The sequence below is a fragment of the Tripterygium wilfordii genome, chromosome 7, assembly GCF_013401445.1.
Source record: "Tripterygium wilfordii isolate XIE 37 chromosome 7, ASM1340144v1, whole genome shotgun sequence".
In the NCBI taxonomy this organism is placed as follows: Eukaryota; Viridiplantae; Streptophyta; class Magnoliopsida; order Celastrales; family Celastraceae; genus Tripterygium; species Tripterygium wilfordii.
Genome location: NC_052238.1, coordinates 6,922,403 through 6,942,692, shown reverse-complemented (window position 1 = coordinate 6,942,692; position 20,290 = coordinate 6,922,403). Strand labels below are relative to the sequence as shown.

General features: G+C 35.9%; 2 protein-coding genes and 1 long non-coding RNA gene across 11 annotated transcripts; 1 reads left to right on the top strand and 2 right to left on the bottom strand.

Annotated features, from left to right (window-relative positions):
• The first annotated feature begins 4,174 nt into the window (after positions 1-4,174).
• LOC120001592 lies at positions 4,175-10,546 on the top strand. Of its 8 annotated transcripts, none has more exons than XR_005468954.1 (6): positions 4,175-4,397; positions 4,599-4,764; positions 5,835-6,064; positions 6,652-6,737; positions 7,477-7,568; positions 9,919-10,055. It is a non-coding gene; the product is annotated as an uncharacterized LOC120001592 (long non-coding RNA). The 8 variants fall into 8 exon arrangements; XR_005468953.1 differs by having other exon boundaries at positions 9,836-9,972; XR_005468955.1 differs by having other exon boundaries at positions 5,835-6,132; positions 9,836-9,972.
• Positions 8,134-10,011, bottom strand: LOC120001591 (amino acid transporter AVT1I-like). Its single transcript, XM_038849978.1, has 3 exons — positions 9,890-10,011; positions 8,826-9,433; positions 8,134-8,713 (listed from the first exon to the last, which is right to left on the bottom strand). Exons 1-3 carry the CDS (start codon positions 9,990-9,992, stop codon positions 8,195-8,197), a joined length of 1,230 nt encoding a protein of 409 aa, XP_038705906.1. The 5' UTR covers positions 9,993-10,011; the 3' UTR covers positions 8,134-8,194.
• A 3,759-nt stretch (positions 10,547-14,305) lies between the features above and the next one.
• Positions 14,306-20,040, bottom strand: LOC120002946 (probable WRKY transcription factor 3). Of its 2 annotated transcripts, XR_005469212.1 has the most exons (5): positions 19,442-20,040; positions 16,638-17,356; positions 16,402-16,551; positions 14,680-15,160; positions 14,306-14,447 (listed from the first exon to the last, which is right to left on the bottom strand). XR_005469212.1 is itself a non-coding variant. In XM_038851815.1 (4 exons), the coding sequence occupies exons 1-4, from the start codon at positions 19,916-19,918 to the stop codon at positions 14,878-14,880; spliced, it is 1,629 nt and encodes a 542-aa protein (XP_038707743.1). In that variant the 5' UTR covers positions 19,919-20,040; the 3' UTR covers positions 14,496-14,877. The 2 variants fall into 2 exon arrangements, 1 of the variants encoding a protein (XP_038707743.1); XM_038851815.1 differs by lacking the exon at positions 14,306-14,447 and having other exon boundaries at positions 14,496-15,160.
• Positions 20,041-20,290: the final 250 nt, after the last annotated feature.

The following is a 20,290-nucleotide window of genomic DNA, read 5'->3' as shown; positions in this document are numbered from 1 at the left end:
ATAGGTGGATACCGGATACTAGAGGGAGTGGTATCCCAAGTTGGTCGAGCACATTCCTCCAAAGAACGAGGGTCAACTTGCCTTGGAGGTCCATCCACTTCATTGGCTCCATTTCCACCATTTCCATTATGAGTACCTTCACCATTATCATTTCTTTCATTCAAACCATTTCCACCAATGGCTCCCGCACCATTCCTTCCTTCCAAATTGTCTCCCATGCCTTCGACTTGGTTATTATGTTGCTCCCGTCTAAGCATATGAAACGTTCTCTCAATCTCCGGATCCAAATCAATCACATCCGAGCTAAGAGCACGTCTTTCTAAGCTCATACAAGAGAAAGAATTTCTGTAGAAAATTAAAAACCAAATTAGCACAAAAATAACCTAAATTGACACAAAAATAAAATTGCCTCAATCCCCGGCAACGGCGCCAAAAACTTGACGTGAATTATTCGCAAGCGGACAAGTCACACAAGTAATAAAGAGTGTATAGAGTATCGTTCCCATGAGGATATTTTGGCAATTTCAATTCAATGACAATCTAAGCAATTAATACACTAAAATGGCAAAGCGAATTATTGATTTGGTTTTACCTAATGCTAAACAAGTAATTAAAAGGTTACTAAGTAAATGACAAATTGAGTGATTAACAAAGCAACAAACAAGAAATTTTGTTTTCAAGATAAGTGAACACTGGGGTTCCTAACTTCACCACTTCTCATCCGATTGAACATCCATTGATTCATTAAATCTCACCTCTCAATTTAGTTGTTGACAATCGATTTCCCAAACTATCTAATGTTCTATTCCTAGATACAATGAAAGTATTTTCAATAGAATCCCTGTTATTCCTAACATTCAGATTCGTATCAAAAATCCCTTAAGAATAATGGAAATCAATTAATGATTGCATAAGTCATAAACCTATATTCATATGGTTCATGCAACCTATGTTTTCTATGGATTCTTGCAACCCTAGGTTTATCCTTCCGGTCCCAACCTAGGCTAAAAATCATTCAAATGGTGATCAAGCATTTGAAAGCAATAAACATATCCACAGAAAATCAACAACATAAAAAGAGATTCAAGAACAATAAACCGATTTCATTCAATCTTTAAAGAAGGGTTCCATTAGGACCCCTAGTTAGAGGATTAGTTCCTCATAACTAAGGAATACAATACAAAATCCAAGATAGCAGACATTAAATACAAGAATCAAAGAAGAAAAGAAGAAAAACCCCTTAACCCCTTGCGCTTGCGTCGATGGCTGCTGTAGAGAGAACCTCCCAAAACCCTTGGTTTTGCTCCAAAAGTGAAAAGTTCTAAAACCCTAAAAATCTGAGCCTTTTATACTCCTAACAACTCTCCAGTTGTTTTTTCTAATAAGTCTGTGCCGTTTGAATGGGACCATTTGGGTTTAGGGCAAGTTCGGGCCTTTTACAAAACTTCAGAATCATTTCGCGATTCTGGCCGATCGATCGGATTATGGTCCGATCGATCAGAATTCTCCTCTGTCTCTTTTCTTCTTCAATGATGTCCGATCGATCGGAATTTCTCTCTGTCTCCACTTCTTGTCTCTTTCTCTCCAATTCGCTCCTTTTCTTCCATATTCGCCCTTACACCTGAAATGCACAATTAAACACTCTTTAGGCAGAATTAATTCCAAATTGACTCTAAACAATACAAGATTTCATGTAAATGGATGTATAATTATATGATTATAATTGGCACATCACATACTAAAGGTGCCCCAAGAGCAAGGAAAAAAACAGGAACATGAGAAGGAGGAAGTGGAGAAGAAGGATCTCAACCTCCTCCTCTTGAGATATTTGGGTTGATGTCATGAAATCATACATCTTTTAATGAGTTTGCCCGGTTATTGTAGTTTGTGGGCTATTGCCTAGTGTCGATGATTTATCCACTGTGCACAAAGAGTGGTCGGGGGATTTCTATTTTTAAAGGTTAGTGTTTGGACCCGTACGATGCACGAATGATAGAAAATATGTACAATTTGACTAAAATGATTGGTGATAGAAGAACCAACACAGTGATTTTAGAAAAGAGTATAGATAATTATGTTTACTACAAAATATTGATATAGAAATATATTGCTAAATACGGATTGGGTTATTGGTATATAGTTTTCTTAAACACCTAAGAAAAAATTTCAAGAAAAATAAGCAAAAATATAACCAAATAGAGTTGTTAATGTATATTAATATTTGCAAATGAAAACAAAGATATAAACTTGTATGGGACATGTGCTGGGAAGGAAGAGACGTAAATTAGGTAAATTAAGTTCAAATAACATATTTTTGGAATGTCACGTTCAAGTTTACAATAAGAGAATATTCCCTTTAACGAAAAGTTAATAATCATAACAAAAACTTAGGAAACAAATAAAAATTTTGAAAAAGAAGTCAAACTTGCTTAAATTAGCAGGGTACTCCATATAGTTACTCATAGTTTGTTTCATGCAAGATATCACATAATTAGCACTTTTTTGAGGGATAAAACACATGAACCTAATTCAATAAACACACCAAGTTCTTGCTTTGTCATACACAGTATATTCGGATAAATATGTAGCATATAAAATGAACTTGAGCTTATAGAATATCTATTTCTTAGTCCTTTGTGAGGAACCCCAAGTTCAATGCTAAGTTAAAATTTGATAAACCCTTGTCCAAAAGCTTGCAAGCAGAGCACAAATAAGAACTTATTGATATTGATAAAACCAATACAAGAAAAAAGAGAGAGGAGAAATCATTAGCATACAAGATTTCATCCATCCCTAAAATACCAATGAAAAAAAAGGCAGTAAAAAACTTGTTTGCCTTGCAATTGAATTTAACACCATGAATACCCCTGGTTTGGAAGTCATTCCACAATTCATATTAAAGTTGTTATGAAGTGGTCACTCAAAGTTAAAAAAAAAATGTAAATTTTTCATTCAACTACAAACGCAATTCTATGTGGTATTTGAAAAAAAAAATAACAAATTTGTATGTTTTTTTTAACTTTGAGTGACTACTTTGTAACAACTTTAATATGGATTGTGGAATGGCTGCCAAATCAGGGGTATTCTTACTGTTAAATTCAATTGCGCGGCTAATGTTATTTTTTAAAAATTTTCCACATAAGCATTTTTTTAGCAATATTTGTAATTTAATGCCACATCAGCAGTCCATCTAACCAAATTTGAGTGAAAATTGTCCGGGTGACAATTTTGTCTCATTGTTTCACTTTGAATGATGACTTTGTAACAAATGCAAATTCGATGACCAAATTGTAACAACCCTTATTTTTTCGGTGATGTAATGTATAATTAACCCTTCATTAATTCATTTGTAAATATTATTTTTGACTCTCTTCTAAAAAAAATGATGATTCTTTTTGAATAAAATTACGCAAGCTTATGTACTCCTTTTTCGAGGGATTTTGTCCCTGTGTACGAGTTGTTTCTTAAAAAATTACTCATTTTCAAAAAATCAAAAATATCTTGTCGCAAGCTGTTCCCATGTAGACAAAGTTCTTTAAAAAAAAATTTCTTTTTCTAAAATTCTCAAAAATATTTTCATGAGCATTCGTTCAAGTGTTGGTAACCGCACAAGCGAGTGTCGTAAGGTGTTAACACCTTCCCTACACTCAATCGACCCTCGGATCCAATTTTCAAAATGGCAGTTCAGTATTTTAATAGGTGACCAATTGCACCTCCAAAACAATTGGTGGCAGCTTCATTGTTTTTTATAAATCTATTCGCGTCGCGATTTCAATTGCGACATCCATGATCTCCAAGGAAGCTGTCAAAATTTTCATTCGCATGAATATGATTTTCAAGAATTTTATCAATAACTTCAACCTCATATGTTGAAATTGCTCCGATATCAGGATCTTCTCATTGATAAGAAGGATGTCTTCAAGATCGTTGATCTCAGTTTTAACCACTATATGTTGTAAATCTCATCCTACTCATATCAATAATAGTGTCCGATTTGGGTGTCCTTCATCGTGACCTCAAGCCTCAGGATCAATGAATCGTGTGATTTAATTGTTGTATCACGTGAATACATTATATCCGCACGATTTCATTTCCCCTTAAGCCTAAGTAAGTGGAACTCACTTAAGCATAGGAAAAGACTTCACGGATTTGTCTTTCCTTGAGTTACCTTGAGTTAGGTTAGGGAGACCCGATCCAACCCACCTCCAAAGTTTACTTAGAAAATCTGTTGTTGTGTGTGAAGTGTGTGACCCTGGATCACTATTACACAAACCATGTGTAGTTTTAACAGTATACGAATGAGATTGTTGCTCTCTGATACAGGGCGCCTGAGGTCCTCCATGGTTCGTCTCATTATTCCAGCGCCATTGATATGTGGTCGGTCCGCTGCATCTTCGGTAATTTCTGATGCCGATCAAAGTAATTACTTAGTGTTTGTGCTCCCGTCCTTAGTGAAATTAATCGGTCCTCCTGCTACCATTTGTTCATGTTTAGCACCACTCCTCATGATTTCTATTTGGAGAAAACTATATTTGCTTTCGCTTATACTGTAAGGTGTTGATTGGAAATGAATATCAAATTGTTTTGGTGTGTCTCAGGTATCCACCCCACTGTAGGAGAGGAATTGCTATTGAGACTAATGTGCCTTGGGGACTTGGGAGAGGTTAAGAGCACCCCGTGTTGGCACATCCCCTCATGATGTTCACGTATCTGATTGTTTCACATTTGAGATTCAGTGGAGAAGGAACAACGAATTCCCATATGGTTTGTTCTTCAACACCCTTATCATGCTATAAAACTGAAATGTGTTCTATTTTGTTCAATTTTCCACATACTTTATTTATATTGTTATTGATTCTGTGTCTGAGATTATTTCACGAATGGCTGGTGAAAACATTCCTTAATAAGCACAAAGTTTTATCAGTATCAGTACTCAAACATGTGGCTGTTGGATATGTATTTTATGTCAATTTAAGTAAAATTCATTTATAATGTAAATACCATGTATTGTAATTTGTATTGCAAGATGGTGGTATGGTGTTTTTGGTCAACTTGAGTCATGTGATGGAAACGAAACTCAGTTCCATTGTCATGACAATGGTGAGTTTATTTCATTCTTTTTCTTTGCACTTGGTCACATTGTGTTCCATTTCGAGGTATTATTGCTGCTTCTTTCTTTTTCCTTATCGTTCTGTCATTAAATTGGGTTGTTTAAGGACTAATAACTTCCCATAAAAGTGATTCAGATGTTAAGTATTTTATTTGTCTGATCCAATTAATTGCCATAGTGGAGTTGGAGGGGTGATCTTGCCCGATTAAATGACTTTTTTGATTGTCCTTTTCAATTGTCCTTGAGCAACACAAATGTCAATTTTGATGGACATTTGTGTTGCAAGTGTCCTGGATCTAGGACTTCGCTTCTGTCTCATGCCACTTCTAATTCGAACCCAATGGCCATCTATCTGTGAGTTCTTGCAAACCCACAAAAGAAAATTACTAAATTGTATTGCTCTATCCACTTTGTTTTCAGGTGATTCATTTCTAGACTGAATTTTTTTCCTTGGTAGTTCTATACATAGTATTTATTGTTGTCTTGAAAATCAATAGTTTACATCAAATAGCGTAAAATAATAATTTAATTTCATATGTTCATTAATAATACTCCAAATTAATGTATCTTATTGGATGTTGGCAGGCCATCTGCCATGGAATTCACTGGCTTCTGTTGCCTGTCATATTCTCATGACCTTAAGTTGTACCTGGATATTCATTTAATGTAGTTAAAAAATAGACAAGTGAGCTTTGGAACTGAATTAATGGTCTTTGATATCTAGGTTTGTGGGTTTCTGAAACAAAACGAATTGGAGAATGCTCTCAACGGAATGGACCTTCTGATCAGTCTGCTGGTGTTCCTAGAAAACCAGGAATGACAAGGCCCAAGGATGATTTGTTCAACATCAATGCAGGACTCGTCAAGAACCTTTGTGAAGCAATTGCAAAATGTTGCCATCATCAATCCTCAACTCCACGGTTCCTATTGCAGCTGAGGTCTTCAAGAAAGCTGGTACTTATGATCCTATGAAACTTATGCGTGTTACAATGCTTGATGTTGTCAGAGCTAATACATTTGTGGTATGCATTTCAAATCTTCCGTTGTCTTTCCCATTTCACATTCACTGTATGTTTCCTGTTTGTTTACATGATTGTTAACTCGAAAAAGGATGAGAGGAAGGGATCTTCATTACACTTGATGCGACAATGGGTAATGTAGTCCTATATTTTTACCGAAAAAGTAGTCTTATATTCATCTGGCATCCCAATTCATTTCTCTGCTTCTTAACAATTATTCTCTGCTTCTTTGGACCTCTGACTCCATATTGAAAATACATATTTCTTGGTTTAGTGATTCTATGGCAACATTACTGTGGGTAACTACTAAACCCAAAACGTGACTTCCTTGTTTATTTAGAAGAAAAGGGAAGCTTACTTATATGGGTTAAAAAATGGTGGGGCTGTTTTGAGTATTTATCTCAATGTGTAATTATTATATGTGCTTCATTCTTCACTACTTCAACCATCTTATATAGAGCTTCTAGGTTTTTTAGAATTCTTAAGTATGTATTATGAGTATTTTTGACCTGACATATGCAGAACGGAATGTGAAGTTTCCATATCTTCACTGTGATTCAAGGGTTAGAACTGCTTATGCTGATGTCATGAAGCTTCCTACACATTAAGTTAAGGCCCTCTCTAATTAGGTTTTATATCAATTATGCATAGCTATTTTTGCTTTCATTCAATGATCTAATTCTCCTTAATTGTTGTGAGAATTGTCACCCCAAACCTTATTATTTAGTAATTATACACGACTCGCGTAGCGCGGGTATGCACCTAGTTTAATCTATTTTTGAGGAGGAAATGTATGTATCAATATCATGCACTTTGCGTGTCTTTTTAAGCTCTTTGAATTCCACTTTTCAATTATTCAACATACCCTCACTAACTACAGTATCCTTTTTTTGAGACTGCTTCACTCTTTTAAAAGCTAAATTCATTATCCTTAAGAATCTTAATTATTTCGCATTCCAAGAGAGAAAAAAAAGAAGAAACAATAATTCATTATCATTAGGTTGATTTGAATCTCGTGATGTTACACAAAGAAATGAGAAATCCAGTAACACACACAATTTTGACATCAAGAGAATGGAGTGAGTTCTCTACAGATTCACAAACTTAGACATTATAAGAGCATGTCCAACCGTGTACCCCATTTTGGATACACAGTTTCCCCATTGTAGGTCATAACTCATAAGTCTCAAAGCCAATGGGAATGTGATCTGCTTAATGCAGGTGCTTGCTTGTGACAAATGTATGCATCTTTCATTTTAGAAATATGCTAACGCAGGCATTGATTGCCATGTGTGTGTGGGTGCGTCGACATTCATATCCATGAAGATTCATGCAATTGCATTGCAGGCTTTCCAACTATTTGAAAATTTTGCTTGTTTAATTGACTGGAAATGGAATGGAAGTACTCCCTGAAACAGATGAGAAAGCAAGATTCCAAGGTAATCTTGTAAAATTTCCTGTGTTTAAATTTTCTTCTGTTTCATGTTGCTTATATGGTTATATGTTATTAGTTGATATAACTTAGGTACACCTGTCAGAGTGGCTCTTTCTTGTAAGTGGTTGCTTTTGACTAGTCTTGTCTGATCGTAGTGCCTCTTGGATAATCTCGTCTGGGTACTGTAATGAGAACTCCCGACTGTAAATGAGATTAAAATTTTAAGAGATTACCCTTATATGAATATCGTTAAGGGCAATATATGTTTAGAATTGTGTCAGATTTGACTTCAATAAGTTAATCTGATTTAGTCGTGGGCCATAGAAGCAGGAAAGATTATGGTTTAAACCAGAATCCATTTGCTCTTGCCTTTAAGCTAACACCAATTCATCTGATAGAACATTAGAAGGAGAAATTGAAGGACATTAGGCATTTGTTTGCACTTCATGAATGCAACCTATTGTGATGTTAATCCTTAGACTAGAAAGATGATGTTTAATTTAGTTCATAACTTCTTGTGGTACTGTATTTATATTTTACTGAACGATATTTTTCGTAAACATCCAACATGAGATTTTCACTAGCTTATGTACTGATCTTATTGTTCAATAAGCACAATTAGCAGCCATTTTACTTGGAGAGATGGTTCACTATGTGCTTTACAGAATCGTAAGTTCCCACCACACCTACAAAACACCCAACAATGATTATCCCCAAAATAACTACTAACTCAAACCCAGGACGTCGAGCGGCCTTGTTTAACCGAAGATAGCATAGGCAGGGTAACAACATTGAGACCGTGACACCCAAAAAAGCACCGGTAAAGGCCATTACATAGCCGAAAAAAGGAATGACTAACGCTACAATCACAGTGCTGATCACAAGGATTGTTCTGATTAGGATACTGAGATATCTGCTATTATGGAAAGGAAATGTATCCTCAATAGCGGTAGCAATTGGAGTGATTATGATTGCATACTTTGTTAGGGGATTGATTAGTGTCGTATATATTGCTATTTTTGTGCTAATTCTTCTGATGGGTAGGTTTAAGGTCACTTGAGACTTAAGAAACTCTCCATACATAAGATATCCTAGAATGGCCATTGATCCGTAAGTGATGGTGCTAGTGATAAAGCAGACAAGTAAAACCTGCAATAAGAGGCAAAATACATTTGTCGTTAAGAAAGGGATGTGAAATTTTTTACTAGACAAATAAGGTCAACAATTAGGAATGAAGAAAGATCTGCATATTATCACTTACTTTAGAGAATTGGCTTCTATCTTTCATGGAATTGCAGAGTGTGGGAAACACTGCATGACCACAATAGCAGAAGGTGAATAAGCTAATGGCCGTAGGTATTCCTCCTAAATTGAAAAGCGTATCTCCTTCGTGAAACCCCACACCATCAACTGCCCCAGCCCAGAAAACACAAGCAACAACGATGATGGAAGCCAAAACTCCACCAACAGAAACATAGGCCAGCACACCCAAACTTTTTAGCCACGTTGTAGGCAAGATTATAAGAGAAGTAAGCATAACAAACCCTTGCTTTCCTCCAATTTTCACGCCGGAAATTCTGAAATCCTTGTTTGGAAACAACTTAGATAGATTGTCACCTTCTAGTATCAAGAACTCCACAGCTACTAAATATAGCTCAAGATACATGAAGACGGATACTAGAGCCCTTCCTTTGTGTCCAAAGGCTTGCTCGCCTATGTCGGGATATGTTTTGATGAGGGGATCCTTATCCATACAACGTCGAAGAAGTACTCCTGTGTAACAACAGAGAATTGCCACCAAAAAGAGAAGCACCAAGCTCAGCCACCCTCCTTGACTAAGTGCAAATGGAATTGACAGTATCCCCACACCTGCAGAACAGGACAGAGTCTTAGTCATATACCAACAAAAGTGTAATCAACAAGAAAGTCAAAACTCTTGTCATGAAGGATATCAGGCAAACTAGAATGGAAGTTCAGGCATATATTGTAGTATATCTACTTTTTTTAGGAATATTATGCTAGAATTGATTGTAGCAGATATGTGGTGGTTGCTACTATGTTACTGTTGACCTTATTTGTATGTGTACTATGTAGTGTATGTTTAGGTAATAATTACAGTGACATTGTTTTATATTGTCTTCTTAGGAAAATGATTATCACTTTGATCATGAGTACGTACTTTTGTTTTGAGAGGTCAAAAACAAAAACAGGAGGAAGAGAGACAATTCTAATGTATTCTCCATGACTGGGAAGGAAATTTTGTTATTGTAGGAACTTTCAAATACTGCTGCTAAAGATTGTAACTGAGGAGGTGAGAGGAGTGACCTGATAATGCATTGATTCCATTGAAACAGGTTCTAAGGAAGGTGGTTCCGTTGGCCGCAGCTGGTTGCTGTGATGTTTGTGAGGGATGGTTTTGGCTCTCCATTGCTTCTCTAGTCTCTTCTTTTGATCTGCTCAGAATCAGAAAATGTTAATGCATTTAAGGGAATGGAGTGACCAAGTACTCCTCAATGTCCAATCATATATTAAAGTTTGAAGTACTATGTTTAGGAGAGTGATATATAAAAGTGAGGATGAGTAGATTGTCATTCAATGGCAACCCATACAAAGGCAGTTAGTGGACATTTTTGGACAATAACTCTACTCCATCAAAAAGGAAATCCATTCACATGACACATCCACCACATCTTTCTTCTCTCTCTTTTTTTTTTGTTAGGCAGTTGCTTCTCTTTTCAGGGCTTCCTCTTAATCTTTTCCTGCATAACATTTGACTTCACATGCCCTACAAATTTTATTTTTATCCAAGAATTGAGATTTCTGCAATTAGAGTTGATGCCATTTTTGGATGATTTACTTAATTTATTTATTTTATCCATTTTTTAGGAGGAAATGTATGTAATCAACCAAAATGATATATGTCCATAATTTTGATGTCCATACAATGTAGGTGGCATGAAGAGAAGTGTGGGGGACCATTTTGTATTAAATGGTCCTCACACTTATCCTCATGCTACCTAGATTATTGGCGTCAAAATTATGGACATGTAGTGTTTCCGATCAATACAATGTATTTTGTGAGTCTCTTTTACTCTCTTTGAAGTCCACTTCAATTATTCAATATTTCCTCACTAACTAAAGTATCTTTTTTTTTTTTTTTTTGAGACTGCTTTACTCTTTCAAAAGCTAAATTCATTATCCTTGAGAATCTTCAAGTATCTCGCATTCCAGGAAAAGAAGAAAAAAAGCAATGGTTTAAGATCATTAGGAGGCTATGAATCTCGTGATGTTGTCAAAGGAAATGAGAAATCCAGTTACACCACGCAATTTCTACATCAAGAGATGGAGTGTCAGAGTGAGCATTTTTCATATTCCTTAACAGGTAAAATACCGTTATTTTCTAGTTCGGCAGCGCTACTACGTATCCCTAACAAATTCAGTCATAACATGTAATTAGATAACGTAATAACGAAAGTCAATGTAATTAGACAACGTAATAATACAATTTAATGTAATTAGATAACGTAATATTGTTATGGTTGGTTATGGAAGAAATTGTTAGGAAATACAAAGAGTTTTCCTTTCTAGTTTACGGATTATTTATACGACAAATATTGCATTATATTATCTATTATATTATTTGCTTCGTTAAAATAATAATTTCTTCTATTTCTTTTATTATTTTATTAACTCTAACGATGAGAAATCAAATGATTGTCTTAATTATCAATAATTGAGTGCATATTGATTACAAAATAAAAAAAATATATATAGGTAACATAAAACAACGAGAAGTGGCTCGGTTAACACTTGAGAATCGATTGTGTTAGATGTATGTGTGTCCAAGGTTCAATCCCAATAAGAGACATATTTCTCAGTGGTATTTCAAAAAAAAAAAAAGTAACATAAGTAATATGACAAAGATATGTTTTAGATTAGTTCTCTACATTTGTTATCTTCATTTTATGTTTGTACTCAAGTCACTTCACCGCCTCATTACCGACTAATTCTATAGTATTTTGTGTGTGTTGTGTATGTATACCCCCACCCTTACCTAAATGCTCATAATTATGTGTAAAACCAGTTTAACATTAGTTCAATTAATAATCCTAATAAAACCGGCCAATTCAACCGCTTTGACCCGTACTATTCAACTTAATATCTTAAGTTGAATCGTATCGATAAAGAGTACGGTATCTAATTTACACTGTACGAACCAACCGATATTTAAAACATTGTTAATATAGGATTTATGACTCGCTAAAAATATAAATCTACTTGCACCGGCAAACAAAGCAAATTAAACCCCCCTCAATGAACACATACGTTAAAGGGACCATTCCCAAGATTAAAAGTGCTGATTTTTGGTGGAAAATATGTTACTTAGCATTGTCTTGCATCCGTAAATGAACCATATTCCATATATGTTCTGTACGCCCCCACCTGACCTTGTGTTGCATGCATACCTACCATGCACTAATTAGTAGTGTGTGTGACTGTGAGTATCCACCCTCGTCAATACGTAAATGCTCACGTCAAATCGTGGAAGCACTGTCCATGTCTTCCACGTACAGAGGTGGCTTACATGGCGAGCATTTCTGGCACTAGCTAGCTAGTAGTCAACACACTGCATAATAAATGTGTTTATAACCACATATATATATATATATATATATAGGAATTCTCCTATGTGGATCAAAAAGTGTGGATCAAGTTTGTGGACCAAAATACAATGGTTGTAATCAATCACAACATAAGTGGGGGGCCACACATTTATTATGGGACCCACCACATCTATGGTTGAAAAACAAGTCCACAAATTTAATCCACACTTTTGGTCCACTGATATATATATATATATATATATATATATATATATATATATATATATATATAGCATCGATCTACTAATGAGTAAACAACCTTTATTTATGAACATGGTCCCAACTCCCAACCCAACCAATTATATATGACTTGATTTGCGTATTACTAGTGGAGTCGTGTAGAGAGGGAATTAATTGAATAGTGGGGTGTCCAGCTTTTGGGTGTACAGAATTCAAAAGGCAGCAACTATTTATTTCGACCAGTGCGTTTCCTTTATCTGCCACGAGAAGAAAGAAATGCAGTTTTATCTTGTGGGGTTGAAATAAGTAAATTAATAATTGGTGGTTGCTGATCAATTCTTGTCTGAAACTCAAAGATTCATGCATATGGAGTGAGTCAATTGTTTGTAGCTGTGTTGGGACTTAAGAAACTGTTGCTGTTCCCAGCATCCTTACCGACAGGATGTTTCATGTCTTATCCCACCTGTTGGGTGACCGTGCAAGGCGAAGTCAACGGGCATTTCTGTACATGAGTAGCCTGAAACTCTAATAGCGTGTTTGAATCGAGGAATTTGAAGGGAATGAGAGGAAAGTGAAATCTTCTCCCAATTCTCTTCAAATTCTTTCCATTAATTTTTTCTAAATTATCCAAGTAAGGAAATTGGAAAGAAACTCTATTTCCTTTCTCTTCCATTTCTTTTCCCAAATTCTTCAATCCAAACGCACTCTAACGATGTGAAACTCTAATAACATCCTTTATGCTTTTCTGCTAGTTTAGCTCAAGTTCAACTTATTGAAGTCTTTGGGTTCGTTTGGTAAAATGATTTTGGGAGTAACATATATTATGGTAGTATATATGGTGGTAGATTATATGGTTTCCGAAAAGTTGATAGTGTTTGGTTGCAATTATAGTGATAGCATAAAGCTGTTCAAATTGTAATGACAAATTACTTACAGGGGAATTATGTATTTAAGTTGTAAAATATGTAAATAAATATTGAAATAAATAATTAATAATTTACTAAATTAATAAATAATTTAAACTAATATAAATAATTAACAGTTTCATATATTTTGTACATATAAATATAAGTATTTATATTTATATACAATTAAATACATGCATATTTGTTTACATATATTAAATAGTGGAGCCCTAAATTTGAGAGGGTAATATGATCATGGCAACAAAAAGGTAAGGATATTATGGAAAAGAAGAGTTAAATTATGCTAAAATGGTTATAAAATTGTCTCTGAAATGCTACCACCTAAATGGTTATTTGACAAGCAGATAGAATTTATACTACCAGATAGAGCCTAAATGCTACCAAAAAATGCTTGCCAAACACACCCTACATCTTCAATTGTCACTAGTCACTACCACCATTCTTCGTGCAAATGGTCTTCACAGGCTCCACATTCTTCATTTGGTCTGTTCTTCTGAATCACAAGTCACTTTATTTATTGAATGTAAACATTAGGACACAGACTACTCTTCATTCATCATGCCCATTTCAATGCAATGTAATTATCTAATTATGACACAATTGTGTGTTTAGATTATCCACAGCAGAAACTCTTAACAAAAACTCTAAATTTACAGTAAAAATATATTTTTCACATATTTACAGTTTTTTGAACAGTACCACCACGCAATAGACACTCTAAATCATATTCTAAATCATTTAAATATTCTTTTATACAATCAATTTTATTATTTAAAATTAATTCTTGTTTTAACTATCATAACAAAAAATCTACCACATTTTGATAATAAATCAATTAACATTGATATTTTAATTTTATATATTATACTTTTATTTCTCAAATTATTTTATTTATGATATACCACTTCATCAATATTTAATAGTGATTAATGAATTTAATATGTAATTGGTTGAAAACATTAAATAAGCAATGTATAAAAAAAATTAATTGTTTGCGTTGCAAAAGCTTGAAATTAACAATACATCTCCTCCTTATTTCCAGCAAAGCAAAGACTGTAAATGGCAAGACTTCGTCTTCTCCAATATGAAGCAAACTTTTTGAGGCGATCCCATCTACAAAAAGCGAAAGTACAAGCAAAAGAAAGAAATTCAGAGGGGAGCTGGAACCGAAAAAGAGAGGATAGGCGCCTGGAATTAGATCCAGTTTACTATAAAAGCAATTTAACAAACATTGCTCAATTATTCCATGTACAAAAGAATAATGCAAAAAGGAACGTAATTCAATACACTCTGGCGATTACAATACAGTATTGCTTTCTATTTAATCCAAACAGCATTTCCTCACCTTGTCTTCTTTCTTTCTTTCTTTCATATTGTGGCATTTCAATAGAGGGCCTGACCAAAACAATTCCCTCTACTGTAAATGATAAGACTTAACCAAGAGTCGGTCAACACTTCCTCTCAAAAGAGCTTCTGCATGTTTGTTACAGACTTTTCATGTCCTGCTCATTTTCTGGCCTTCACGTTCAAGATTCAAAAGGCACTATGTTATTTGCTCTTCTTTTAACCGTAAACGTGCTATAGGTTGCTTGTTACCGTTTGTGGAACCTGCTTTTTTAAACAAGGCACGCCTTTCTTGTACCTGGTCTTGTGGTTTTAACTGATATGCATTACTGTTGGCCGTGTTGTGGCTACTAGATTTTGCAGCAGGTACATCATGAATATGCTTGCCTTCATATGTAGTTACGACGGCTTTAGGGTCCGAAGCAGCCCTCTCAACGTGCTTACGGACATTGCATCCTTGTGTTGTGCATTTATAATAGCTCCTGCAGATCACACACGGTGCATGAGAAATGTTCCACATAATTCTATATAGTCACTTACATCTGCTTCAAGAGACTAAATCATGCATCAGAAAATCATTTCAGTACATTAAATATAAACACAGAAAGTAATGACAATGCCTGAGGTATATATAGCTCTCACCTAAAAAAAATTATCATGGTGCAAGCATTGTCAAGAAAGACGAGTTGTGACAAGGATTTTTAAAGTCAATGTTTACCATACATTTTCAACCACTCTATTACCTCATTCATTTTTAATATGCGGGAAAGAGGTAGGGGCGGGTTCAGACAGTAACTTATCACCGACGAAAATAACAACATACTTTAAGTTATGTTATGCAACTTTAAGTTATCTGATGAAGAACATTAAGTATTCTAACATTCTATGTCAAATGAAAAGAAAAAGAAAATCATGATCCATAAGGAGTATAGAACAATAACACAACCATTAAAGTTCTGTCAGAACCACAAAACAAACTATAGAAGTTCCAAAAATGACATTAATTGAACATTTACGTCTTTACCCGTAGACCAGAACGGTGCCTGATACAACGATATGGAAAATTGTAAGAAGGAACAGATATAGCTTTTGATTATCATCCACGCAGCTACCTAACCCCAGTATTCATGTCCTCATCCCAAATTTCAAACACAAAATACACATTAATGATCTCCAATAATAATCGCTATTTTGGCATACCAATTAACCAATGTTAAGACAAATTTTTACCAGAGATCAGCAACTCTTGCAAATGTTTCCTGTTCTCAATGTAATGCAATGCAACCAAGACTAATTAAAGCAGAAAACTTTAGGAAGTGCCAAAAAAATACATATGAACCATTTGCACAAACAATTCAAACAATTGAACAATATATCAGGTTTGGAGTAGCTCTTTTCCATCTGTAGCAGTAACTATATGAGCTATCCACAAAAAGAGGAAGAAAATAATACATATCAAAAAATGAAAAATATCATCCTCTTTCCCCTCACTTTTGTCATAAATAACCGAATAGGCTGCGACGACTCTTATCAATTAAAGTTTATATCAATATTTATAACAACAAATTCAAGTTCCACCAATGGATACAAATTCATGTAGAAAAAAAAGGGAGTTCAAAGCACAACTGATCACTTTGACGATACCATTCCAAGCAAACAGATTTTATATTTGCAATACCATGTTGAACTAGAAACAATCACATAAGGAGGAACGTAATACCACCTTGGATAAGGATTGCCTTTGACGACTTTCTGCCCATACTTGCGCCATCTGTAGCCATCATCCAACAGATCTACTTCACTAGTTGTCTGAACAATGATTCTAGGTTCTGTGACAGTTCTATGTGAAGAAGAAATCCTGACCTCTGTGTTTCTGCAAAAGAGGAAAATGTAGTCATTAGAATTTTTTTTTAAACAAAAACAAAGGAATATTCAAGATTAATGTTCAGAGGAATTTACCGTCTCTTCGGGTCAGGCTCATCTTTATCATTCTCATTTGCACCAGTTTCAGTATCATCCACTTCCTCACTGTCACTTGTCCCAGATTGATGTCCAGGCGTAGCTTGGCTAGATTCTTGATCCTTGCCAGACATTACATAAGTGGGTACCCCATCATTCATTTTGTTCACATTTTCACTTTGGAACTTGGAAGGTAATTCAGAATCCCCCTGCTTATTTGCACTTCCATTGAAGCTTCCAGAATCCTTTGATCGCTTGTTATGTTGAGGAGGTTCGTGGTTGTGCTGCCCTTTGTAGATAATTTCAGTTACTTGGCCATCAAGAGACCGCTCAACCTTTTTCTTGACAGGACAATTAGAATACGTGCATTTGTAATAACTTCGTGGAAATTCGCTGCCTTTCACCTGCTTCTGACCATATTTACGCCAATTGTAGCCATCATCTGCAGGCTTATCAACTGCAACAGAACAAGTTTGGGATCTCTGATCAGACTGAGATAAGTCAGATGACTCCTTCGTTGTGACCCGAGAGTCCGGCGCTATAGGTGCAATCTGCTGCTGATTGGGTGGATTTTCACAGAAGGAAGAAAATTGTGTCAAAGATGTTGCAGCTGAAAAAGAAGACGTGTTTTCAGGTTGAGCATGCAGATGGGACTGAGCTTGTGCAGCCTGGGCAGTGACTTGTGCCAGGGCCTGCTGGTGTGTCATACCAAAGGGTCCCTACATGCATTTTTGCAAATCATTAAGTGAATAGAGAAACCAGTATGGGCCTTGGATTCTATAAGTGGTAGCATATGCTTACAGAGAAAGAAAAAAAGTATTTTGCTAAAATTTGAAACAACATACACATCTATACTGTGAAGATCTTCTAAGATGCATCAGAATATTATACATTTCCTTTCCCGATGAAGTATAAAATGACAATCATTTCACATCATCATCAACCCTTTAATCCAAACTATTATGTTGGGGTGTGCTACATGAGCACTGTGAGAAAATAATACAAACCTATCACTTGAATTATCTTTCACAATTCATTCCGATCAAGAGCACACTTTCAACCAGTCCTCTGGAGTCCACTTCCTTTTACATGGTAATTCTAAAACCTAAATATGTCTTCTTCTAGGCAATCTAAGAACTTAGAACAATTGTGCGACCCTACAAAGTACCTCATTTTTTTATCTACAAAGGTTTTATTGATAAATGGCACCAAAAACATCATGCCAGCAACTTTGACATCACATACCTGCTTGGCAGAAAATAAATTAGTTTTAACCATATATCCTGAATCACTTGTAACAAGGATTTATCGGCATATAAGTCATTTAAATTATACTCCTCTTCAATCCTTTTTAGCCATCAGTGTTGGAAGTTTGGGTCAGACCCATTCAACCATGCAAAAATCCCAGACTAGAAAAGAAATAAAGTTCAAGACAATGTAAGGCTATCAAGTACTGTTGAAGATAGACCATAGTCACCATACATATAAAGCCATTGGTGGTTAATGCCATTAAATTTCCTTTCTACTTAGAAAATAGTTTGCATAGTTTGATCACGAAAAAATCAAACATCTTACACTAGTGTGCTAAAGTCTGTTAATTATTATTCAATAGAATGCCTATTAGGTGCTAGTATTATTAAGCCCTTCCATTCTATTGCTCACTCAACTATACATGACTCTTATTATCATCATTGAATAAATTACATAGGTATGCTTCTAAACTAGGTGATTAAAAATTTACAATACCATCAACTGAATCCTCCATCCCTGAAAACGAAGAAATTTTTTTGAGCAATCAAAGAAAAAAAAAATTGTCTAGAAAACATGTGACCAAGTAAAAGTGGCATTCTTAAATGGCCAGTGGTTTCAGAAGCAACTTTAACCCTGTGCATGGAAGGAGGAAACTATGTGCCATATTGGTACTTCATGTATAAAAGAAATAATGAAGGCGTAAACCATCTTCTGATTCCTTCGATGTAGCAGAAGAGTTATGGCATACTCTATTTGGTTTAGTTGGCATTGATCCGGAAGTACCAGAAACAGTAAAAAGCCTTTCCAGTTTGAAGTCATTGTTGCTTGAGGGGGGGAAATAAAAATTTTAAAAAAAAAGGCAAAGAAAGGAAAGAGGAAAATTTGGGTGAAAGCAATTAGTCCATTTTGAAATATCCAGAAGCAAAGAAATAAGAAGCTCCTTCAATGGCAGGTAGCATAGCTTGAGCTTAACCAAAGGAATTTTCATAGCCACACTGTATTCAGAGGACCTGGCAGAGTTCATGGGAGACCTTAACTTTGCTGGCTAGAAAAGCTGTCATTTGATCTTCTGTATTTGTATTGTTGTTCAGTGTAATCAGTTTTGCTAACCTGGCTTGCACATGGTGGGTATGGCATTGCAAATAAACTAATAATATACACAAAACAACATCAACTAGCTTGCACATGATGGATACTAACTACACAAAACATTCGCTGGCTAGAAAATCCCATTGTTTCTCTCATTCAACAGCAACCACATGATAGACAAGGATGACTGGTCGAAAAATCTTCCTCGACTTATCTTTACAGATGAAGCTCCAAGCAAGAACCTCCTTATCCACAGAACAGCTAGACACCCAATTTAAGTCAATCATATTCAAAGCATTTAGCCAAACAATTTCTAGCGCAGGAACAGTGAAGGAGAAGTTAGTCAACAAGATTCTGATGAGATTCCAGGGGAAATGGGGAGAGACTTTTCCTTTAAGTAACTCAGATGAATACCTTCCTAAAATACTGGAAATTTATCTGATAAATTAAAACCCCATTCATACCTGAGAAGGCGAGAAGAGCCCGAATCCTGGAGAATCAAGGAGAGTCGCCGGGCTCAACCCTGTCGGCAGTGCAAACATGGCAGGTGGAGGCGCAATCGTAAGCCCGTGCCCCCTGCTCAGCTTGAACTGAAAATCACCATCTCCGGAACTACTATCTCCAGCACTCGTCATCTCCGACGGCTGAAAGTTGAGCCTCGGGGGAGGAATCGCCCCCGGGGAGGCCATGGCCCCGGCGAGGAGCTGAGAGAAGGACTTGAAGTCGTCAGAGTCCGAGAAGAAGTTAGAGACAAGGGTCATGGGCCCAGGGCTGAAGCCCACGCCCATGCCCCCCGAGCCCGGGCCGCCGTTGAAGAAGGCTTCGGGAAAGGGGCGTGGCGGGAGAGTTATGGTGGGCCGGGAAGGTGGAGGAGCTGTTGAAGAAGATGATTTGAACGGTGACGATGATGATGAAGAAGGTGGCTCTCCATTTGCAGCCATTGATTGATTCTGAGTACACAGAACAGAAGTCCTCCTCAGACAGACTTTGTTGTTGCTGCTGCTTTCATTTTCTGACTGAAAATTTGTCAATGGAGGTTCGTTTTGGTTTTCTTGCGGATCTGAATTTTTGGCCAAAAAAAAGTCTACGCCAAATTAATAGACGAATTTACTATCTTGTCCCCGATCAGATTCTTATTAAATAATACGTCTCAGCACTCTCACTCGCTTCTTCTAGTAGAAATTTAAACAATGTTCAGGGAGCCACCAGTCTTTACGCCAACTCCTGTTTTAATTAATTGTATAGCTGAGGAGGAAGCACGTCACAGTACACCTGTGATTTGATGAGAGTAGACATTGCGTACGGTGTTTTTC